Source organism: Muntiacus reevesi, chromosome 6 (assembly GCF_963930625.1).
Source record: "Muntiacus reevesi chromosome 6, mMunRee1.1, whole genome shotgun sequence".
NCBI classification, from domain to species: Eukaryota; Metazoa; Chordata; class Mammalia; order Artiodactyla; family Cervidae; genus Muntiacus; species Muntiacus reevesi.
In genome coordinates, this window is record NC_089254.1 from 33,674,546 (window position 1) to 33,700,550 (window position 26,005).

At 36.2% G+C, this 26,005-nt stretch overlaps 1 protein-coding gene and 1 non-coding gene across 3 annotated transcripts in view; one reads left to right on the plus strand and one right to left on the minus strand.

The window, feature by feature from the left end:
• Nucleotides 1–26,005, plus strand: part of SEMA3D (semaphorin 3D) — a 230,602-nt gene that overhangs the window by 113,440 nt on the left and 91,157 nt on the right. For both annotated transcript variants that reach the window (XM_065939525.1, XM_065939524.1), the window contains exons 3-4: nucleotides 958–1,118; nucleotides 22,360–22,422. In XM_065939525.1, coding sequence (XP_065795597.1) covers nucleotides 958–1,118; nucleotides 22,360–22,422 — 224 coding nt within the window. The remainder of the gene's footprint in view (nucleotides 1–957; nucleotides 1,119–22,359; nucleotides 22,423–26,005) is intronic.
• Nucleotides 15,633–15,737, minus strand: LOC136171265 (U6 spliceosomal RNA). The gene has a single exon (XR_010663812.1). It is a non-coding gene; the product is annotated as a U6 spliceosomal RNA (small nuclear RNA).

Here is a 26,005-nt window from a genome sequence, read left to right on the forward strand (position 1 = left end):
AATAGAAATCTGCCTGTATCACAATCATAACTGAAAGACTTAGACCTTGTAACAGCCCAGAATAAATGGAGTCTGGGACTGAGGTTATATTATCAGCTTTGCCACTGTTGTTTTGTGACTTTAGGGCATGTGGCTTCATCTTGATGGAATTAAACACCTTCATTTATAAAATCATGAATTAACTTTTAAGGTCCCTTCTCACTTTATAATTCCGATTCCATCACTGGTTCAGGATCACATCTCCTTAGAATTCATTACTTCTACGTTTGCATCTTCCTGTATACGTGAACTTTGTGCATGCTCAGTCATGTCCAACTCTTTGTACCCTATGGACTGTAGCCTGTCAGGCTCCCTGTTCATGGAATTCTCCAGGCAAGAATACTGGAGTGGGTTGCCATGCCCTCCTCCAGGGCATCTTTCTGACCCCGAGGGTCTTTATGACCCAGGGATCGCACCAGTATCTCCTGCATTTCCTGCGTTGCAGGCGGATTCTTTACCACTGAGCCACTGGGAACTAGGCAGTGTGTAATCTTCCAAACATGGATATCATAAAAAGTAGAAGGGGGAAAAAAATGGCTGAGATTTATCGTATACTTAGTTGGCTGCTTCCTTTGTGCATATTGATCATTTGATCAGTTTGCAAATCTTACTGTAGCTAGATGCATTAATTTATAACTTAAGAAAGCAAACAGGGTTGTGAAAAATTTTGTATTTATTGCTTTTAACATGTTTTATATTTATTTTGATAATAATATAAATGTATCAGTAAAATAAAAGTATAAGTTGAATCTTTCTAAACAAGTGTGTGCTAAAATCTGTCTGTGGTTTGCATATATCTAAATTGGAATTTTCATGATGTATATATGCATTTACAAAGTGGAACGGCTTGTGTATGGAAGCAAATAAATATTTTGCTTAATAAGAATTTTTTCTTTCTGTCCTTTTTTTTCCCCATAGATTTGCTGCTTTCAAATAGCTGTATTCCCTTTTTGGGCTCATCAGAAGGACTGGATTTCCAAACTATTCTGTTAGATGAGGAGAGGGGCAGGTTGCTCCTGGGAGCCAAGGACCACATCTTCTTGCTCAGTCTGGTTGACTTAAACAAAAATTTTAAGAAGGTCAGTTTATTTCTGTCTAGTTGATTGGATGCATTTATTTTCATCTGTGCTTCTTTCCTTCTCTTCTGTTTTAAGTGATTCAGCATCAAATGCAGTAGGTCATGTGCATGTCAAAAAAGAACATATTAAAAGAACGCATTGCCTCTGATACATACTTCTGGATTTTATGGATTTAAGCACATATGCATGCTTTTTGTTAACAGTGAGTGTATTACTAAAATCTTTGAAAATATGAATGAAAGGTATGAAAAGTTAATAAATGGATGCTAACAGAAATGCAAAGTTTTAGATTTAAAAACTGGAAAATGAGTTATTCATGAAGTATTAACTTTTATATATCTGTAGCAATTATTATAAATTTTTAAATTAATTTTCAGTGAACACATAGGCATACTTTAAAATGATAGTATGACTCTGGTAGCATTTTAAACCACACTGTCTTCTCCACACTCTAATTTTACATTTAAAAAGGTTTTTTCTATGAATTACTCACATTCAGATAGTAAGGGTGAACAGTGCCTCAATTATGGACTCATTAACAACAATCTTACCACTTAAAAGAAATATATACTCAAAACTGAAAAGCAATTACTATTGTATCCTACATTTTCAGCTAGCATTGTGATACGCAAAGCAAGGACAGCCACATTGTCTTAATTATTATTAACTAGTATTGTAACTTAGTAAATATCAATATCTATGCAAACAAAAATGGATACCAAGACTAGCGAAGTTGAATGACTAATGAGAAGACATATGATCTATTCTGCATCTGTAAGGTATATTTGGTTGTTTTTTTCTTTCTCTACTTTTCCATAAGAAATACTATTACAAAAGAAATACTAGGAATCATTGTAAGGTTTCAGGTCAATAGTACCCAATACTGTATTCTTGCATGGAGAAGCCCATGGACAGAGGAGCCTGGTAGGCTACAGTCCACAGGGATGCAAAGAGTTGAACACAACTGAAGCGACTTAGCATGTACACGCTGAGTTAATAGAGATTTCATCTCATCCAGAAAGAGTTATTTATAGGTCACTCTTGGACTTTGAAACTTCACATAGCTTTCACCTACAATGACCACTTTAACTTAACCCTCTAATTATGAGGCACTTTTAATAACTAAATATCAGTTGTTCCACTAATTGAATATTATTAGCACTAAGAGTTTTAGTCTACATAGGCAAAATATTTCTCACCATATGGGTTACTATTGCATAATGAGCACCTGCATTAGAAATATTGTTTTTGCTCTTTTAATCGTTTAATTTTTAAGTAGTACTTCCACACATTTTCAGGCCCACCAAAGGAAAAGGAATACTTTTTAAATACATGCTCAGGTATGATAAAGAAATAATCTTTGATTGCAAATGTATATGTGTGCCTTTTGTGTAATCTGTGTTTCTAGAAGAATGAGCGCTACAGTATTGCCAGTAGTTCTCGACTTCTGTCAGTTCAAACACACAAACTCATAAGGTTATCTTATTTTTTAAGATGAGTATTATTCTATAGCCTAAATATTGTTTACAGTAAGATAAAATAAACAGTTGTGTGATAGAATTTGAAGAAAACTTATCTTTCATTCTGCCATTAAAGCTCCATTCCATTTATTCCTTTTTTTAAAATATTTATTCATTTATTTGGCTGTCCGGGTCTTAGCTGTGGCACATGTAATCTTTAGTTGTGGTATGCGAACTCTTAATTGCGACATGTGGGACCTAATTCCCCAACATTGGGATTGAACCTGGACCTCCTGCATTGATAGCATGGAGTCTTAGCTCCATGCTAAGGGAATTCCCTTATATAATAACTGGGAAGTCCCCCAGTTCCTCTTAAGGAAGTATTTTTTCCTTAGAAGTATGAGTACTTAAAAAAATTCCTAGGAGAGGCTATAGATAATATCAACTAGTATCTCAATCATCAGTAAATATCTTTATGGCTCTTCTTACAAAAGAGGCCAAAGAAAATCTTCTTCAACTTTGCGGTTTTGCTTTAAAAGACACTACATAGCTAACAAAGCATTTTTCCAAATATGTCTCAGTCTTAGAATAATAACAAAAAGTGATTCATACTTTTAAGGGAATTTGTTCTGGTTCTGTTCTCTGCCTTCAGAGATTGGAAAGGATTGGAAGAATAAGTCCATTTATCTGAACTGAGTGTATTAGATCATTGCTTAAAATAAATTCTGATAGCTAACTTCCTCCTCTGGCTATTTTAAGCAAATCTCTCTTTGGCTATATTCCATGCTTGAAATGTGCTAATATCTAATAAAATAAATGTTTATGAAATATTGATTTCCCTTATGATGTTATTGAAATAAGTGGTCATTTGAACATACTATAAAAGTAGGGTCTATACTAGAAACTTTCTCTTTAACTGACATTTATCTTTGTAAAATGAACAATTCATAAAGAGGTTAGGTATGCAAAGGTAAGAACTTACATTTTTGTAGGTATCCACCTTCAAAATTTATATAAATCATGTCAATTCTAAAAGATTCTTACTTCACAGTAGCAAATAAGTGTCAAGATGTAGTAGTTGAGCAGTGTTTAGACCTACGTGGTTTGCGTTGGCTCAGTGCCCCTCAGCAAAAATCCAGACTCCTCTGTGGAAGAAACCACACATGCTGGGACTCTGTGGGGCTGAAGGATTTCCTTTGTATTCTTTATAGAGTAAAGCAGTCTACAACACATAATTGAACTGTGAGTGACTGGTTGGGAATTTTTTCTCTGAGAAATTTAAAAAGAAATTGTGTAGAAAATACCTAATTGGAGTATCAAAGTTTAGGATATCTGTTTATTTGAAGTTTTTGTACAAACAAGGCTGTGCCTACTGAAATAATAGCCATTGTCATTTCATATTTGCCAGAAGCATTTAGAGTGGAATCACTAAAAGTAATAGCAAAAAGTCATTTCATCATAAATATTTAATAATATTCTTCTTATGGTCTTAACTCTGTTCAGACTAGATTTTTGAATCTTATATAATAAATGAGGCAGGTATATGAACAGGGCAGATATATGATCAATAACCTTTGAGAAAATGGCCATAGAAGGAAAAAGTCAAAATTAGACCTTTCAGGGTATTTCCTCTATCTAGAAAGTCAAAATTAAGTGGACTGAATTTTTTTCAAATTCTGACATTTAGATAAGAGGGATAAGACTCTGATCCCTTTTTTTTTTTTTTTTTAATTTCTACAGGGACATAATAGACTTAAAGGCAAGTATAAGCATTACCAGGGACATGATATCCCAGAATTTAAGGAAGCTTTTTCTAGAATTGATCAGTTGTTGTTTAGTCGCTAAGTTGTGTCTGACTCTTTGAAACCCCATGGATTGTAGCTCACCAGGCTCCTCTGTCCATGGGATAGCCCAGGCAAAGAATACTGGAATGGGTTGCCATTTCCTTCTCTAGAGGATCTTCCCGACCTAGGGATTGAACTCACATCTCCTTCATTGGCAGATGGCTTCTTTACCATTGAGCCACCAGGGAAGCCTGTAGAGTTGGTCTGTTAGTCCTCTATTTAGTTCAGAAATGTGAGTTTCTGTGAATTTCTCTCAGAAGGTTTGAGACAGATAATGCACACTGATTTGCCACTCCAGTACTCTTGCCTGGAAAATCCCATGGATGGAGGGGCGTGGTAGTCTAAAGTCCATGGGGTCGCAAAGAGTCGGACAGGACTGAACAACTTCACTCCCCCAACACTAGATCAAAATGGAGCAATCAGATCCATTCAGAAGGGATCCCATTCCAAGGGCAGAGATCTGGATCTGTATTTAATCACTCCCACTAGTTTGCTGTAAGTTGAGTTCCCCCAGAGGCTGACTGTGAGATGACGAATAGCTTATAGAGTATTTGCAAGGGAGGGTTTCTTGGGATCAACACAAGAGAGGGCATCACTAAGGAAGTAGCATTAGACAAAGGGAGAAATGAGCTGTGATGCAGTCTGAACAAAAGCCTCAGCTGACAGACCATGCTAATAAGGTAGCAAACGTTTCAATATTTTCCTCTAGTATAAGTGATAATACCATTTTTCAGCTTCATTTATCTTGTAAAAGAGAATATCCATTTTCTCTCCATCTCATCCATTCATCATGACCTTTTGTGTTATCTCTTAGAAAAATAAAAATCTGATCATATTTCTTCTCTGTTTATAGACTTCTGGCAGTTCTTGATTTCCAGGAACTTGCATAAACTTCAGGATCCTGTTGACTTCTAAGTCCTTCCTGTCCATTTCCACCCTGTTTCCAGTCTCCTTTTTACCCAGTCTTCCTTGTTCCCTCACTAGCATTTTACTTTGTTTGCCTCTTTCTCTTTCTTTACTCTAATTGCCACATTAGTTCCTTCCAGAATAATTCAAGCTTTGTTCTTTGCTACAATTTTGTGAAATTGCCATTCACTTTCTTGCTCATCTCACTCTTCATTTTTGAAGGCATCTATCTGATTTTACTCTTTTACAGCATCCTGTTCTCCAAGGGTTTCTCATCCTCAGAAGACATAACTATCTTTGTGTTTACTAGAACATTTTATATACTTTGTTCAGCCACTCAATAGTGTCCAACTCTTTGCAGCCCCATGGACTGCAGCATGCTAGGCTTCCCTATCCTTCACCATCTCCTGGCACTTGCTCAAACTCATGTCCATTGAGTTGGTGATGCCATCCAACCATCTCATCCTCTGTCATCCTCTTCTCCTCCTGCCTTCAAACTTTCCCAGCATCAGGGTCTTTTCTAATGAGTTGGCTCTTCACATCAGGTGGCCAAAGTATTAGAGCTTCAGCTTCAGCATCAATCCTTCCAATGATGTTTCAGGACTGATTTCCTTAAGGACTGACTGGTTTGATCTCTTTGCAGTCCAAGCAACTCTCAAGAGTCTTCTCCAACACCACAGTTCAAAAAGCATCCCTTCTTTGGTGCTTAGCCTTCTTTATGTTCCAGCTCTCCCATCCATATATGACTACTGGAAAAACCAGAGCTTTGACTATACAGAGGTTTGTCAGCAAAGTGATGTCTCTGCTTTTAATACACTGTCTAGGTTTGTCATAGCTTTTCTTCCAAGGAGCAAGCATCTTTTAATTTCATGATTGTAGTCACCATCTGTAGTGATTTTGCAGTCCAAGAAAATGAAGTCTGTCACTGTTTCCATTGTTTCTCCATCTATTTGCCATGAAGTGATGAGACCGGATACCATGATCTTAGTTTTTCATTTGAAAAACTTTTTTAAGCCAGCTTTTTCACTTTCCTCTTTCATCTTCATTGAGACTCTTTTGTTCCTGTTCGCTTTCTGCCATAAGGATGGTGTCATCTGCATATCTGAGGTTATTGATGTTTCTCCCAGTAATCTTGATACCAGCTTATGTTTCATCCAACCTGGCATGTCCCATGATGTACTCTGCATATAATTTAGATAGGCAGGGTGACAATGTACAGCCTTGACGTACTCCTTTCCCAATTTTGAACCAATCTGTTGTTCCATGTCCAGGTCTAACTGTTGGTTTTTTTACCTGCGTAAAAGTTTTGCAAGAGGCAGGTAGGGTGATCTGATATTCCTATCTCCTTAAGAATTCTCCAAAGTTTTGTTGTGATCCACAGAGTGTCAGATGTCCTGTCTGATAAAGCTATTATCATCCATTTGTGTAAATATATCCCCCTTTTAGTAATACACTCCTTGAGTGGGGGAACTATTTTACATGTACTTCTGATTCTCCTTTAAACATTGTACAGTGTCTTACTCATAAAGAACACTAAATAATGTTTCCTCTCTTTTTTTTTTTTTTTTGAGTTGGTAATTTTGTTATCTTCTTTTGAGTGTGAGACCAATATATTATTCTTTAATCAATTAGTGTGCTTTCAGCTTAAAAGACACCTTAATTGGGCTGGTTGAAAAAAAAAGAAGACATTAAATTATAGAATAAGAGTGTCTAGAGTTTGAGTGGCTATATAAAAGGTAATATCACCTACTTAGCAATGATATGAATGATTCGGTTCTTTCTGTGTCTTCTGTCTGCCATCACTGGTGTTAGCATTATCCTTAGGTTTGTAAAAAGGTGACTGTAGCAGTTTCATGGGCCACATCCAGACAAGGGAATACAGAGGAATAAAAAATCATTACTTACTATGTCTCATTCTTAGGAGCAAGAAAATCTTTTAAAGAATTCTGCCTTGCATCTCCTTGGCCTAAGCATGTCAATTCTAAATCTTATACTTGAAAGAGGGTTGGGGAAACTATGATTTGTTTACATCAGTCAGCTGCTTTAGATGGAAGAAGTGTTCACAAATCAGTCACTTTACAGACATGGAGGAGAAAGCAAGTTTTCTGAAAAAAATGATTTTCTTAGGGAACTTTTTCTTACTATTAACAGATTTCCTGAGGCAAACATGAAAGTTTTCTCAGATAATCAAAAAAGACTGTGTATTTTCTCTTTGGAGGAAGTTATAAAGATTAGCTAGTTCTACAAGGAAATTATCTGGAAGGATTTATTTTTCTTTCAGGAGATAGCTTGGAAAATATTCACTGCAAGTAAAAATCCTTGAAATAATTTATTTTTCTCCACACTGTATGGTAAGAAATGAAAAACCTGCTAACCTTTACAAATACTTCTCTTGCTTATGTAAGAGTTCATTTGCCTTTATAAAACTTCTCTATGATTATTTAATCTAAGCTTTTAAAATCTAATCTGCTGCAGGTTTTTTTTCAAATCTGCTGATATCCTGTAAGTTTTTTCCCTTCAATATTGTTAGCTGTTGTTCAGGTGTTACAGTCAGTAGGGACTACATTACAATTTAACTCAGAGAATTAAAGACTATATCATTATTGTGTAGTACTAGATTTTCACATTATACACTAAATATTTAATGTACAGATAACATATTTTTTAACAAATCAAGTAAGTAGACTTAACCTAAGAATCCTTGGGAATATTACCTAACAGAATTATATCTAAACTAATTTGCCTTGAATGATTTGGGGTTGAAACCTATTATATGTATTTGTAGAAGTAAAACTTGGAATAATTTTTTTTAACTGAACTTTGAATAATTTTTTCTTTTGGCCTTCTACCTAAGTCAGTTTTTTAAAATCTTTTTCATAGAAAACTTGAGTGTCTATTATTGGTGCTAAGAACGTGGTATGAATGCATGCTACGTTGCTTCTGTTGTGTCTGACTCTTTGTGACCTTATGGACTACAGCCATAGGATGCGAAAAACGTGTTTGAGAAATGGGGTAGGAAAAAATCATTTCTTCCCTCCGCACGTAAATTTCTCATGTGTGCATGCTAAGTTGCTTCAGTCATGCCAAACTCTGATCCTATGGACTGTAGCCCACCAGACTCCTCTGTCCATGGGGTTCTCTAGGCAAGAATACTGGAGTGGGTTGCCATGCCCTCTTTCTGGGGGTCTTCCCAACCCAGGAATCAAACCTTCCTCTCTTAACATATGCATTGGCAGCTGGATTCTTTACCACTAGCGCCACCTGTGGCCTCAGTTAAACTAGATTTCCCTGCCCTAATGCCGAAAAATTGATGTTTTTGAACTGTGGTGTTGGAGAAGACTCTTGAGAGTCTGTTGGACTGCAAGGAGATCCAACCAGTCCATCCTGAAGGAGATCAGTCCTGGGTGTTCACTGGAAGGACTGATGCTGAAGCTGAAACTCCAATACTTTGGCCACCTCATGCAAAGAGTTGACTCATTGGAAAAGACCCTGATGCTTGGAGGGATTGGGGGCAGGAGGAGAAGGGGACAACAGGGGATGAGATGGCTGGATGGCATCACCAACTTGATGGGCATGAGTTTGAGTAAAGTCCGGGAATTTGTATTGGACAGGGAGACCTGGCGTGCTGTGATTCATGGGGCCGCAAAGAGTCAGACACGACTGAGTGACTGAACTGACTGAACTGAACCCTTAACCTATCCCATCTCTAGAGTCAGAGGAATTTTAATATAGTCCTTGAAAAAGGTGGTCAACAGCAGACAGACATTTATATCCATTTATCACTCATTTATAAGTGATGCGTGAGAAACCTGTTCAGTGTAGACATCATAATAATGAAAGTGTTTGACAGTTGTACTATATAGTTTAAGGACCTGTGGCTTCTAAGCAAATTATCCTAAACTACACAGCATCTGTCACTTTGACTACAAATGAACATTCTCCACCTCAGCCAGCCTTAAGTAGTCCTAGCAATAATTCATGTAAAATCCAGAGCTCTCTCTATGTAAACTGTAGCAGTAATATATACAAGCTAAAAATCTCTCACTCTCTCTTCTCACTCTTTCTTTTTAATGGAATCATAGTTGACAGTAAAAAAAAAAAAAATCCAATACTCTGGTTATGTTATTTAGTTGGCTTCTTGACTTAATGAATTGTTGGGATCCTTCTATCTGAAAATGTAACTCATTTTGGAAGAAGTTCAAACCATGCTTGGGTAGAGTATCCTAAACCATCCTAGACCAGGATGTAGCAAAAAGGTCACAAAAGGAATGATTTATTAAACTAAGTACTGCCTTTGTATCTATTAATGAAGCATTTTTTTTTCTTGGTTTTCTTTTGTTTTCTCTTTTTTTTTCAAGTAGGCTATAGAGGCCAATGAATAGACCAATGAGAATGAAGTTATTCTGAAACTACAGTTATTATTTATTTCACCTGCTAACCTAACAGCAACCATTATGTCAATTTTTGGAGCGTAATAATAAACAACTTTATTTTACCTCCCACAGTTCATTTCAATCTATTCTGTGGGACTCGGTTTTCTCCCTGGACCTGTCTGACTTCAGCAGACCCCGTCGCTTTCCCGGTCACTCTTGGGTAGTACACAGTTGTTATCCAGCAGTTAAAAGGTCCATTCTCATATAACAGAGCCTTCAACCTCATTTAAAATTCTCCCGGTTTGGGCATGCCATAGGAGGGAAGGCAGGCTCTCAAGTAGGGAGAAATTTAGAGGCGTCTTCACTCCTGGCTCTACTCAGCACCCCCCCTCTTTTGTGAGCTGTTACACTCAATGTCTGACCCTCTATTGTCATATCAGGAGGAGGGGATAGGAAAGGGTTCAGGGAAGTACCTTTTGCCATCACCGGAGAGACCCCGGTTCTCATCTGTCTGGCCTTGTCAGACGTTAAAGGGTGACTTTTCTTTCAGAAGCACCATTGTGAGTGGCTGGAATGTCCTCTTTCTGGAGTTTCTTCTCTTGCAGTTCTCTGGATACACGTGACTGTGTTTCTGCTCTAACCAGTGTGTCCTGATTCTTTTTCCTGAAGCGGGTTGCAGGTCCATCAAGTGTTAACTTCTAGTCTTTTCAATCTATAGTCTTGGATAGGATCTAAGGGGACCTCATGCCCTCCTATTTTTGCTTGAGCATGGCTCCTACCTGTCCCCTAGGAGACTATCATGTGTATTTTCCTGGACACACTCTGGAATTTCAGGTTGATAATCAGTACGGCCCCTGAGCCTGGCCTCTGCTTTTGCTGCAACCTGTCAGTCTCTCTCTCATTCTTTACACATTCATCCGCAATGTCCCACAGGAGCGTGTTTAACAGCTAGTGCATCTTCAGTCATGTTCGACTCTTTGTGACCTGCCCGTCTCTTCTGTCCATGGGATTCTTCAGGTAGGAATACTGGAGTGGTTTGCTGTTTCCTCCTCCACGGGGTCTTCCAGACCCAAGAATTGAACCTGTGTCTCTTACGTCTCCTGCATTGACTGGTGGAGTCTGTACCACCAGTGCCACCCGGGAAGCCCCTGGTGCATCTTGACGTGCCGTCAAAGCTGATTCCCTGGCATCTACTCCTCACCCTGGGGCTTGTAAGACACATGATACAACTATCTTGGAGAAAATATCCTTCTCAAGGGAAAAGAAAAAGCTTTCTAATTTCCAGGATCCAACTATTTTATAGCTTGAACATAGATGTTCTATATGATTCTTGGCCACCTACTTTGAAGATTTTTGCATCCTGAGCTAACATATCATTTTCAATTTTTTATCAGCTAAAATTTCTTTTTTAACATCTTGCTCTACTAAGTCATAAAACGAGCTTTCAAAAGAATGTTGCTTTACCTCCAAATGAAACAGGCAAGCTCATTGTATATCATCCCTGATGTATACACTCTAGAATTATAGGAACAATGGAGAATGTCAATATCCTAATCACAATTTACACTTTGGCTAATAATAGCCTTATTCAAAACATTTGCTGTTTTGCATCTTGTTTCCCATGTTTTTCAATGGTATTTCTATTTCTGTTGGGTTCTAGCAAAGCTAAGTCATAACTGAGAAGCTAATAAATGAGAGTGTAGGACATGCAATGATTCATTTTTAAATAATCTAAACATTAATCTTCAAATAGTTTAATTTCACTTTGAGTCAGTACTTATCTTTTTCCCTTGTTATTTAATTAATTAAAAAGATTTTATTTTTAAACAGACATGTGTCAGAATTAAATGCTGTACATAAAATGTTCAAAGAATTGCTATGTTATCTAATCAAAAGTGAAGATTGTTAACCAGGCCCCAAGAGAAACCTATTAGCCAAATTTACAGAGTTGAAGGCAGAAGCTGTTTAATACTTAAAACTTTTTTATGTTCAAGGTAGTCGATGTTTGTTTTTAATGTAAAAAGCACCAAATAAATTTCTGGCAGAACAGAAGGAATTTTTCCTATGGGTTTTAAAATGAGAAAGCAATATATCAAAGCAATATAAATTTTATAGCCTACCTAAGAGGACTTCATATTTTTATGGAATAACTTGAGACAGTTTCATTTCACCTTGCTAAAGTTAGATCCCCACAGTTATGAACTTTAGATTCTTTCAGTTATTTAACCAAAAAATAATCAAAACTATTTAAAAGAAAACATTGGATAAAGATAAAACCCTTACAAGCTAGAACTCAGACACTCTAAGAAGCTTGACTTTCTTTTTTAGTTTATTGTTCATAGTCATTCCATGTTTATAAATGTGGCAGTTTTTTCTTCTTCCTAACAACCATAATGTAATTTTGTATTATTTTTTCCTTATGTAACATGAAAATGAGGTATGTAATTATGAAAATTAGTTAGATTACTTGAAATTTATCAAACTATGCTCCTGTTTTTAAGCACTTTGATTAGAAAAGTAATAATTAGTTTATAATTTTTTACTACAGTAGTTTTCAGTGGAATATTTAAACACCCTTTTTTTGTATAGCATGAAAGGAATTTATTTCCCTTTCCTTAGGGAAGCCTAAAACAAGAGGGTTTCTCATACATGGGAATCCTGTACTTGCTTGCTTTATATTGAGTATAAGCAGAAATGCTTTTATAAATCAGAGTGACCTTCTGACTCTCTTTCATTAACTCATTTCATGGCTGAATAAGACATTCTCATCTAATGTGTGACCCTGGAAGTCTATTATTTAGGGGGAAAGACTCAGAATAAATAACTTCTCATTTAAAATCAAGTTATTGATGAAAGAAAATTGCCACTCTTTTCTTAGTTAATACTTGAAATAAAGAAAATATAAACCCTTGGAAACCATGTGGACATCCCAATAAATTAAGTTTTGGTATAAGGCACCCTGCTTAGTTTCATGGTGATTAATCTGCTCCTGTTGCCTGCAGAACACATGCTGTCTAGTCATCAGAGGTGGAACAATCGCCTCCTTCATGGATGGGCTGGCTCCCCCGCCCGGGTGCTGATGTGCAGGTCCCATCTGGTCACTGTAATGGACTGTCAGGATGTTGTCAGACAGCTCAGACCTCTGCCAGAACTCTGACAAGAACTCTTTCTCTGTCTCCAACTTTACAGGAAACTGTGTAGATCACGTTTCAATAATTTTCAAGTACTTATTCTATATGCGAAGCTGTGCCAGGTGCTAAAGAGGGTAGAAAGGAAAAGTGATGTCCGTGGTCACTCGGTATCAGTGGTTACTTAACTTTAATGAGTCATATACTTGTTGAAGAAGATAATGGAGTCTGTGACTTGTATTCCTTATAAAATTTTGGAGTCTATCCACAGTTGTAATTGCACCACAAATTCAAAATTACCAGCCTATCTGTGGATTTCTTAAATTTCCTTTTAATTTGTATAATACAAAAGCTAATTCTGCAGATAATGCTAAGAAAACAGTTGAAAGCACAGCATTAGCTGCTAACAAGTGGTACAGTAGAGACTTGAACCCCTGTCTTGCGAGTCCACTGCAGTTAATTGCTCTTTATGCCAGGCAAAGGTCCCAAGCTTAATCTGCTTGCAGAAAGAAAGGGGCAGATGGGTGGGATAAACATGAGTGTATTGGAATTCAGAAGTAGGCAGTAGAAGAAAACTAAATGTATTGGTAAGAGAGGCTTTGAGCTGAGTCCTAAAACAGGAAAGGGAAAGACAGTTCTTACCCAAGACTTACTTCATGAGGAAAGCTGTGTGCCCAGATTAGACCCCAAAGTTAAGAATTTAAACTTCCCCTTCTGCTACAGTTTCTATCCTAGCCAGTTTGAGTTCTACAAGCTTCACCTCTGGCCCTCCTGTCTTTGTTTCCAGTACTTTGTTCTTTCAGCTTAGGTCGCCTACCTCTCTTATATCCTGGGAACCCAGACTCTGGAGCAGTCACTGCTCCCTCGATTGTTCATATCCTTGTATCATACAGCATTTAGAATGGCATTTTCCCAACTTTTTTACAACCATTCAAGAACTTGACTCCTGTTCTTTAATAGAGATGGCCACTTGAATTTTTAAGACTGAAATTTTGTCTTTAATTAGATTTTATGAACAAGTTGTAACTTCCTCTTGGTATTCCATTCAGTTGTTTTGACATCTCTGAATTAGGGCAAAGGGCATTTGACTGACCTTAACACTTGTTAACTTGAGTCAATTAAATTGCTTCTCCAAAGATGGAACAAACAGCAGATATAATTAGCATTTCCTTAGGATGTTGTTATAAGGGCTTATCATTATTTGAATGTTTCTGTAACTTGCCTAGGATTAAATAATTAAAAATAAAGTGCCTGACATTTCACCTTACTAAGTGATAACTCTTAATAAGTTATATAGCTTATAAATGAAACTGTAATTGTTAGAGACATTGCAGCATTTTACTGTGAGCTCCTCTTGCCTATTCGTATTCAAAGTGAAGTAAATAGGCTTCAAAAAAAAAAAGCAAGTCATTTTGGATTTTAGAAAGAGATAAGCAAATGTAGTTTGCTTATGATTGTGTACAAGTGTGCTCATTTCACATGCTAGCAAGATAATGCTCAAAATCCTCCAAGCTAGGCTTCAGCAGTACGTGAACCATGAACTTCCCAGATGTACAAGGTGGATTTAGAAAGGGTAGAAGAAACAGAGATCAAATTGCCAACATCTGTTGGATCATATAAAAAGCAAGGGAGTTCCAGAAAAACATCTACTTCTGCTTCATTGACTACACTAGAACCTTTGCCTGTGGATCACAACAAACTATGGAAAATTCTTACATAGATGGGAATACCAGACCACTTTACCAGAACACATTACTTGCCTGAGAAACCTGTATACAGGACAAGAAGCAACAGTTAGAACCAAACATGGAACATGGATTGGTTCAAAATTGGGAAAGGAGTTTATCAAGGATGTATATTCTCATCCTGCTTGTTTAACTTGTATGCAGACTACAACATGCTAAATGCAAGGCTGGATGAATCACAAACTGCAATCAAGTTGCAGGGAGAAATATCAACAACTTCAGATATGCAGATGATACCCTTCTAATGGCAGAAAGCAAAGAGTAGTTAAACAGCCTCTTGATGAGAGTGAAAGAAGAGAGTGGAAAAGCTGGCCTCAAACTGAACATTGAAAAACTAATATCATGGCATCCAGTCCCATCACTTCATGGCAAATAGATAGATAGGGAAAAGTAGAAACAGTGGCAGATTTTATTTTCTTGAGCTCCAAAATCACTGTGTACAGTAACTGCAGCCACAAAATTAAAAGACACTTGCTCCTTGGAAGAAAAGTTGTGACAAACCTAGACAGCATATTAAGAAGTACAGAAAACACTTTACTGACAAAGGTTCGTCTACTCAAAGCTATAGTTTTTCCAGTAGTCGTGTATGGATGTGAGAGTTGGACCATAAAGAAGGCTGAGTGCCAAAGAATTGATGCTTTTGACCTGTGGTGTTGGAAAAGACTCTTGAGATTCCCTTGAACAGCAAGGAGATCAAACCAGTCAATCCTAAAGGAAATCAACCCTAAATATTCATTGGAAGAACTGATGCTGGGAAAGATTGAGGGCAGGAGGAGAAGGGGGCAACAGAGGATAAGATAGATGGCATCACTGACTCAATGGGCATGAGTTTAAACAAACTGTGGGAGATAGTGAAGGGCAGGAAGAGAGGGAAGCCTGGAGTGCTGCAGTCCGTGGAATTGCAGAGTTGGACACAACTCTGTGACTGAAAAACAAAGCAAATAAAGTCAACATAAGACTAATAGATCATAGGTTGTATTGTCTCTCTTCCGACTAGTAATCTACATTCTGTAAATATGAAAGAAACAGATAGTTACCTGTTTGTACTCGTTTTTTAAAGAAATATGTAGCTCTTCACTAAGTTACATGACATCCTTGTGCAGGGAGCGTACTAATCTTTTCTATATCCTTCCAACTTTAGTATTTCAGTGTCAGGGGAACAACAACAGGCTCAGCTATACATATCCATGTATTCATCTATTCCCCATCTCCTAGTAACTCGATTATTTTCCTTCCTTAGTAAAAATTCTTAAGTCACTGCATAGCCTCTGTGCTAAATTGTTCAGTCATGTCCAACTCTGCAACCCCATGGATCAAGGCTCCTCTGTCCATAGGATTTTCCAGGCAAGAATACTGGAATAGGTTGACATTTGGTGCTGACAAAGTGAGCACTACATATATCTATTTAGAAGTTAGTATCTGATCCTTTCAAGTGTAACAGACAGAGATGAATCTTTTGGAAGTGATCAATTTCAATTATGAAATACTTTGAAGACAAGCATACTAACATGGTAAGTCAGTATATTGTTGAATATGGAAACTGACTTATCAGACATACTTGTTTTAAAACATTAACTCATAAATTATCATTTTCAAGTGGAGACATTTTATACAGTTATTTACTTCTCTTCTTTCCCATATAGTTTTCTGTTATCGACTTGATCTCTAAGATTAGCACTCAAATTAAAACCAATTTGCAACCCCTAATTATTTTGTAGTGGTTTAATTAGTAGCTTCACCCTAGGTAATTATGTTGAGAAAAATTCTTGGTCTCATCTGGATCCACAGAAAAGATCTGTTTGATTTTTGATGTCTGCCCTGTGCATGGATGGAAAGATCAGCTTTGTACATATTTGAGGTCTTTCATGTCTAGGCTCCAAGGTCTGGAAGAATACTCCCACCGAAATGAGAGCCTTAAGATCTATGTCTGGTACATCATACAATGTTACTTAAGAACTAGTGTTATGTGGGAATATTTCAGGACAACTGAAATAAGGCAGTTATGCAAGTAACATCTCAGCTTCTGGTATGCCTCTTGATAAGTGAAAGAGCACTGTCTATGGGTAATTTTCTAAAGTAGTAATGACAACTGCATCAACTTTTGGAAATAAGGGTATGTGTTTTGTTTGCCTTGCACATGCCGCCCTTAATATGGTATGACTGCTGCATGTGCAAGGCACCAAAGTGCACGAGAATGTGTGTGTCACTTTACTGCTGATAAATTCAGTGAAGGCGGTGAGAGTACTAATAATCACTGCCTGAAAACCTTCCCATTACCTAATGATCCAGAGAGCCTTTTATAGATATTATGGACTTTGTATCTTCAAGTACGAGGTATGATTTTTGTCTGAGCATGAGGCAGTCTCAAACCTGGGCTACTGAAATAATCTCAAGAACTCAGGTACTTCCTGGGCTTTTGTGTAAACCATACTGATACTTGAAACTATTTGTGAAATACTCTATCTCCAATCAGAATTAAAAAATCTGTCTCTCCCTCTGTGTCTATGAGTCTTTCTGTCTGCAGCTCATTTATTTCTTACAGTTTTGTCCCCTCTATATCTCTCTACATACACACATACACGCACAAACATATTAAATTTGTCACATTATATATGTTACTTCAAAAGATAATTGAAAAACAAATACGTTATTGAACACATTTCTGCCAACTCTATGTAAGCATGTATGGAAATTTTGTTTCTTTGGCTTTATTTTTATATTGAATTGCATGAAATTTTGCTGCTTTATCCTGGAGGAGGGCACGGCAACCCTCTCCAGTGTTCTTGCCTGGAGAAGCCCCATGGACAGAGGAGCCTGGCGGACTATACAGCCCATGGGGTTGCAAAGAGTTGGACGTGACTGAGTGACTGAGCCCAGCACAGCACACTGTTTATCAACAAGGGATCAAAGGGAGTATTTAAAAAACAAACAAACAAACAAACAAAACCTTATTCTAATGACTAGGTAGCAAGTAAAAGAAAATTTCACCATAAATGATAATTAAAATGATTGCTTTTAAATGTTGGCACAACTTCAATGACCTTTTTTTCCTTTTAAGTAAATGTTTAGAGTCTGGAAGATAATCAGATATCTCCTAGATTGTTATTCTTAAGATAATTCTATTTGTGATTCCTAAATTCTTGACAGCAGTATGTCAAAATAAGCCAATATAATCTCAACAACTTTATTTTTATGACTTGAATGTTTCCTTAAGAAGTAAAACTGTCTTTATGGTACTATCTTAGAATTCCTTTGGAATAACAATAATGACCTAGGGATAATTTCTGTTTTTAACAAGTTTTAGACTTTATGGGATTGAAGGTGAATTATGAAAAGTGAGATAACATTTTGGGGAAAAATTCTGCTTTGTAAACAGACATTAGAAGATTTATTAATACTGGTTTTTGAAGTCCAACAAATTTTCAGTGCTTGAATATCTTTGTACAGCATTTACCCACTAATCAGAAACTCAGTTCTTGGAAGCTTGTCATTTAAGTATTAATTGCTTCATTTACTAGGGTGACATTTTAATTCAGTTTAAAATTGTATGACTTAAAGTTAATAACTGAAAGTGTACAACAAAACCATTTAAACATCTTTTAAAATGTGTGCCCCTTTACAAAGAGAAAAAAGAATCTTCAATAACTATTTTACTGTCAAGTCTTTAAGACACAATTAGAGTTGAAGCTATTAAACTAAACTAAAGTATTACATTAGAGTTGAAACTATAAGATCAAATAATTTAAAACAATGGCTCAGAAGTCAGGGCTGGTAGGGACTTTTTTCCCACACAGTGCTCCTGGGGCTCCCTGAGCATCCTGACCCCATCCTCTGTGCTCCCTTCTCTCTGGTTTATATCTCTGCTAGAAATGCCATTAACCTGTTTGCAGAACTGTCCCCCGACTCACATCATAGACCTCAGTCCACATCTTACCAGGTATACAGAAGCCCTTTCGTAGTTATGTGTCTAATGAACAAATAAGTAATGAGCAGTAAGTAATCTGTGCTAACTTTGGAACTTTGATTTAGACTTCAAAAATGATAAAAAAAAAAATAAATTGCTTTCACATTTTGTCAATCTTTAGATAACCCCTTTTTGAAGCTCCTATAAATATATTAGAAATCAATTTTAGAAACAACATTTATCTCATAATTTACTTCAACTCAAGCACCCAGTACATTGGTTTAAGGTAAAAGAAAGAACCCATTGATGTTCTTTTTCTTTTTTTTTAGGTCACACTTAATATGAAAAAAGTCCTGTATTTCCTTTGTATTTTTTTTTTTTTTTTTTTTTTTGTATAGTACTAATACCAGTAAGCTATTCAGGTCTGAACAAATCTACAATATTTATTCTAAATTTATCTCTGAAATATGATTAAATCTGACCATCATATAAAACAGAAAAGAGCAAGATCTGACATACTGAAAGGATTCGAAGAAATATTAATCTAGATTAGAGACCAAACAAAATGAACTAGTGATTAAACAAGTTGACACATTGTGGATATGCATTCCCTGTACCATTTATTTTTATTCCAATGATACAAAGTTATCCTTGGTAAAATCACTGTTACACAAAAGAATCAGCAAATATAGCTTTGCAGTATTGCAAGATGAAAGAATTCTTGTGATTACACAAAGTGAATATATGTAGCAATACTGAGCTATATGCTTAAAATAAGCAAGGTGATACCTTTGATGTTATGCATATTTTATCACAATAAAAATAATAAATAAACAGCAAGATAAAAGATGATATCTTGAGCTCATAAGTTCATGTATGAAGCAAAGATTCCATAAATTCAAGGTGTTATTTTTAAAGGGGCAAGAAGTACAGTCAGTTCAGCGTTGTTGCTTCCAGTGACTAAAAGTAAAAACAAACAATAAGATAAAACAACTGGAAGAAATTCTCAAACTTCCTGATAGCTACAGTGCTTCATTTTTGCTCTTCATATATTAGTTGATTTAGGACTTCTTAATTTCAGGTTGATGACAGACTGTTGCCTGTCATCTGGATTATGCCCGGCCCATTTTGATTCATTTACTAATTTACATAATTAAAAACAACTAAGTAATAAACATCTGAAAACACAACATCCAGAACAAAAGCTAAAATCTGTTAATAACTTTTTTTTTTTACTGGTAATTTAATCTTTTTCTTTTTACTAGTCTTGGTTAACCATCTTTCTGAATCCTGTATTCATCACTTTTTTGCTTTTCTTTTTATGTATTTATTATACGTACATACATACCTAAAAAGTACCTTTTATTTTGGTTGTTTTTAACATTATTCTAAGGTGACTATGCTGTTGGTCATTTTGAGGAATATACTTTTCTCACTAATAATGAATTACTGAGGTCCATTCATACTGCTTTTCATTGCTGTAGTCCGTTCATATTTTATTGCTGGCTGTTGTTCAAAACCTCAGATATGCAGATAATACCACTCTAATGGCAGAAAACGAAGAGGAACTAAAGAGCTTCTTGATGAGGGTGAAGTAGGAGAGTGAAAAAAAAAAAACGGCTTAAAACTAAATATTAAAAAAACTAAGATCATGGTTTCTGGCACCATTGCTTCATGGCAAATAGAAGGGGGAAAAGTAGAAGTAGTGACAGATTTCCTCCTCTTGGGCTCTAAAATAACTGCAGATGGTGACGGCAGCCATGAAATCAGAAAACAATTGCTTCTTGGCAGGAAAGCTATGACAAACCTAGACAGTGTATTGAAAAACAGAGCCATTACTCTATCAACAAAGATTCGAATAATAAAGGCTATGGTCTTCCCAGTGGTCATATACAGTTGTGAGAGCTGAACCATAAAGAAAGCAAAGCACCAAAGAATTGATGCCTTTGAATTGTAGTGCTGGAGTAGACTCCTGAGAGTCTCTTGGACAGCAAGGAGATCAAACCAGTCAATCTTAAGGGAAGTCAACCTTTAATACTCATTGGAAGGGCTGATGATGAAGCTGAAGCTCCAGCATTTTGGTCATCTGATGTGAACAGTTGACTCATTGGAAAAGTTCCTGATGCTGGGAAAGATTGAGGCAGAAGGGGAAGAGGGTGTCAGAGGATGAGATGGCTGGATGGCATCATGGATGCAATGGACATGAACTTGGGCAAACTTTGGGAGATGGTGAGGGACAGGGAGGCCTGACATGCTGCAGTCCACGGGGTGGCAAAGGGTTGGCCACAACTGGGTGACTGAACAATTGTTCAAAGTCACGTGAATGTGTTTTAGACCATTTCTGGACAAATAGCATCTTTATGTCTTTATTGTGAGCCACATCCATGTTAGCTGGTCACCTGAGCCTGCTGCTGGATCAACAACCATATCTGTGTACTCTCTTTGGTTAGATTTGTAGTTGTTAAAATATGCTCTAGGACTTCCCTGGTGGTCCAGTGGTTAAGACTGGCCTTCCAGTCTGCAGAGGGCTTGGGTTCAATCCATTGTCAGGGAACTAAGATCCCACATGCCATGCGATATGACCAAAAATTTTTTTTAAAATGCTCTAAATGAACAACCTTGCTTCATTTAAAAATCACAGTAATTACATGATATACATCTATTCAAAGAATGTAAGTGCTATTCTATGTTCTCTTTGTTCAGAAACATAAAACCTAATATTTGACTGTGAATATAATATCATATAAACATTGTGACTTCTAAATCATTTGTTCAATTCCAGGTTTAACAAGTCTCTCTCAGTGTATTCCCTCAGGATATTTTCCCTTTTCCTCACCTATTAAAATATTTTCTGCTAACATTGGTGAGAAACATAATAAAAGTTTGTCAGGAACTCTTGAAACATATAAGCTGCTCAGAGCTTGACTTTCTTGTTTCTTCTTGCCTACAGCTTAACAAAGAACAATTCTTTCTGTAAGCTAATGGAATATTACAACAGTTTTAGGCTTTGTTTTGAAAAACTTCCTGGAAGAACTTCTAAAGTTCATTAAAAACAAGACAAATTATTTGTGGTAAATTCAGGACTGTTCAAGCTGATTAAAAGTGATCAATCAAGGAGCCTCCTGCCTTTGTCTGTATACATTTGCCCAAATAATATTTATTATGTAGTGTTTGAGACTGCCCCCCACCCCTCCCAGTTCAAGGCATAGACTTTGGGTCATGCTTTGGCTCTGTTGCAAACCAGTCTGCTGGCCCTTGACTTGTTGTTTAATGACTATATGAAGAAATTTTCTGACTCCAAAATGGTGAGAGTAAGTATAGCTATTTTAAAGGTCACTGAAAGATTTAAATAAGATAATGCTTATCGTCCTATTTTAATGTTTAACTAAATGAAAGATGTGTCTCAGCTCTATATGTGTTAAATATTATGAACAATTTCACACTGGTCTTTGAATTGAAGTGATAACTTATGCTTGTGACAGAGAGCTGTTTCTCACACCTCATTGAACATTTATAGTGCACTACTGCTCTGAGCAAGCACAGAAAAAACAGGATAAAAAGAATCTCTTACCTAAAGCAAATGCTAACCTGAAGTTCTGTTGAAGTCACAATAAGAAATTATACCACATGATTTATCTATGATTAAATACATTTCAAAAGAAATTATAATATTGACAGATAGAAATGGATGTTTCTGCCAGTTTTTTCTAATATCTTTTTAGAATGATTTTAGAAAATATTTAAATCTCAAAATTCTTAAATCATAGCTAACAACATGCTTTTGGCTTGATACCCACTCTTCAATTTCACACCCTTTCCTAATTAGAATTGTAGGGTCTTTTAAATATTCAGATTCTAACACACCTTGAAATGTTTTACAGATTTATTGGCCTGCTGCAAAGGAACGGGTGGAATTGTGTAAATTAGCCGGGAAAGATGCCAATGTAAGTATGAGACTTTAAAAAATATCTTTGTTAAACTGGTACTGATAGCAAATATTTATATTAAATTTTATTGAATGAATGGCATTTAGTGTATTATTTTTACAACCACACTAATAGTCTGTGTAAAGATTAATATGGTATAAAATATTTCTACTTTGCCAAAATGAATGACATTATTCTCAGAAATTTAGAAATACTACACTTTCTAAAGTGTTAATTCTGATTGTATTTTCTACACAAAAAAATACCAAAAATACATTTAAAATATTTAAAAATAAACTATCAGGAAATACTATATTTCTAGAATTTTGTATTTTTATCTAATCTATGTATTTTTTGAATGCACACAAAATCATCAGTTGTCGTAGCATTACAAACACACACTTGATATTAACTTTTGGGTGAAGCTAAATTTATAACTACAAGAATTCTTTCAAAAGTAGGCATTATAGAGATAATAAGAAAGATCGGTTGTCCTGCTTGCTCTGTCCAATTGTGTTGCCTGTTTAATCTCCTGTGATGCTTAGGCTTTGACTACCTCTTCTAATCTGAAAGTTCTGATTCAGGTCAGATGCTCTGTATTCTGCCCTGACTTCTTGCACTGTAATGATAGGGAGAATTGCTCTTTGGAAAAATAAGTCACCCCCTGAATATAACTCAAGATGACAAAGTTCCAACTTTGGGCAAAAGCATGGATATCATGAGGCTTCCTTTGCATCATCCTGGAATGTTTCCCCTAACCACTATCAGTTCAGTTCAGTCAGTTCAGTCGCTCAGTCATGTCCAACTCTTTGCGACCCCATGAATCGCAGAACGCCAGGCCTCCCTGTCCATCACCAACTCCCGGAGTTTACTAAAACTCAGGTCCAACCACTATAACCCAAGAATGTTAAGCTGAGCAGTGCCCTTATCTTTAATAACAGCAAATAGTGTGTGTTGTGTGAAAGCATAACTGGATTAAAAAATTCTCACTTTAATATTGTGATAAAGGTAAAGCAACATGATATGTTGCTTAATAAATTTAAGGGGAAGCTTAGAAGCCTACCAATCCAAAGTGAAAAATGAAAGTGAAAGTCTCTCAGTTGTGTCCAACTCTTTGCGACCCCATGGACTGTAGCCCACCAGGCTCCTCTGTCTGTGAAATTTCCCAGGCAAGAATACTGGAGTGGATTGCCATTTCCTTCTCCAGGGGATCTTTCTGACCCAGGGACTGAACCCAGGTCTCCTACACTAAAGGCAGATTCTTTACCATCTGAGCCAGCAGGGAAGCCTCATAACAACTGACTTATTCACTCATTTGTTCATTCATTTACTCAACAAATATTTATTAAGAGCCTAAATATGTATAGCTATATTCTTGAGTTATATTGACCTATATATCCAATTATAGATCAAAAATATTTCAAAAAAGAAATTCCAGACAGTCTCAAAAAACAAACTTGAATGTACTGCCTCTGGGAACCTTTATATAGTGTTTACATTGTATTTACAACTGTTTATATTATAATTGTTTATGTATCATTTACATAGTATTAAGTATTATAAGTAATCCAGAGATAAAGTATATGGGAAGACATGTAGAGGTTTTTCTGCCTTTTTATATAAAGGACTTCAGCATCTTCAGATTTTGATATCTGTCAGGGTTTTGGAGCCAATTCCCTAAGGATACTGAAGGACGATTGTCCTGCAAAACAAAATAATCAAAACTAAAGAAAGAAACTTTTGCTTATGCCTGATTTTGTATTCAATCAGTGTTAAATGTGATATTTTCGGGCACCTAATGTTAGCAGAAATATATCAGGGAGTGTTTGTTTCAGATGCAACAGGAGAACGTTTTTATATTTATTTTACTAGAAATGAAAGAGATTAGACTAATTTAGAATATATTCTTCCTTTCATGTCTCTAATCTCTTCACCCTGTTCAGTGTCAGGTACCCTGGGAGTAGGTGCCCAGGTCTGAAAAAGCAGCAGTACTTTTTTGAACTCATGGGGAAAATAGATGCTTTGGTTATGATTTTTCAAAATTATTTTGTTGCATAACAATAGAAGTATATCCTAAACAGTGTGAACATTTTAATGTTTTGTATATCACTAGTATTGAGTGTCTGATGAAGAGGCAAGGAGGAAAAGGCTGTTTTAAATGTACTGCAATGAAATAGTGTCAGTTTTCCCATGGAATAGATGAGGGATAAGCTCTCAAGGTCAGACAGTCAGTGAAGGTTTTAATTGTGTCAGTGTTCTCATTTCAGTATGTTCACTAATTCCAGTTATATAGTAACTCAGTTGCCCCTTTTATTAAGTTAAAGCAAAGAGTGATAAACTGTTTTGAAGGTAGTGTCCTAGACAGCACATAAGAACCAGTATATGGAATCTATTCTTCCAATTCAATTGTATTTGAGAGCTGATAGTCACCTCTAATACCTACTATTAACCTAGGATTAGAGTTTTGGGGAACTTTTTTCTTTTTACTGAAGTCTGTAAAGTTTGCTGTTGAAGTATGTAGGAGTAATAAAAGTGTCTGTCTCCTTTTTTAATTTGTCCCTTTAAAATAATATTTTAGAGTTACTAAGAATAGGTAACATATTTATAGTACTTATCATGTTCTAGGAACAGCTTTCAATGCTTTATACTTATAATCTTGATTAATCCTTAAAGCAATATGTTAGATTTTATTATTATTCCTCATTTTCCAAATGAGAAGACTGAAACCAGAACAATTAACTACCTTGCCCAATATTGCATATTCAGTAAATAGCAAAGCCAGGAATTAAATCCAGAAGGCTTGCCTCACAATCTGTGCTCTTATGAAATACTATAATCTACACATCAAGATTTGAGTTTTATGTGTAAGGTCTACAAACTGAATCCCTCAAACCATTTCTCTCTTCACTGTCACCATAACACAGATCCTCATCTTACATCATTACATAGATTTTGGTCAACAGAAAACTGAGACTAGTGTGTGGCTTTATTATCATTTCTTACCACCTTTGGCGTTACCCTCTCTCTCCCATCTCTAGTAATTTTTACCTACTTCCCAAGAGTGTATTGAGAATTAACAAGTGTTTAGAAAGACTATCCCTTTACACAAAGATACTGTATAACTGAAGAATAGTGAATTATTTACCATAATGAAAGTTAGCTAGTTGGTGTGCGGAGAGGGTGGAAGAACAGGATACCGAAGAGAACTAGTCCTCTTGTTTGAGGACAGTCCCCAGTTTTAATCCAGGGAAGGAAGAGGTGACAGGAAGCTCTTTGGTCTGTTTTGTTTCTGTTTAGAATGTTATTCAACAGAAAGTTACTATAGAAATAGATGGTCCCGCGATAGAACAGTGGGGTAAACAGCTCAGTCCTGGCAAAAGAATGGATGGGGTGTGGGCAGCCTGGGCTGTTCATCAGCTTAACTATCAGGGCACACAACTTTGTCAGTAGAGACACTGCATAGAGTTAAAGGATCTTCCGTCTCTAAAGTTCTCTGATTACATTTATTTTCCATTTTAAAGAACATCTAAAAGTAAAGCAAAGTGTTCATTGTAGAAAGTTTGCAAATTATATAGATTCATCTGTAAATATTTCTTTCCCC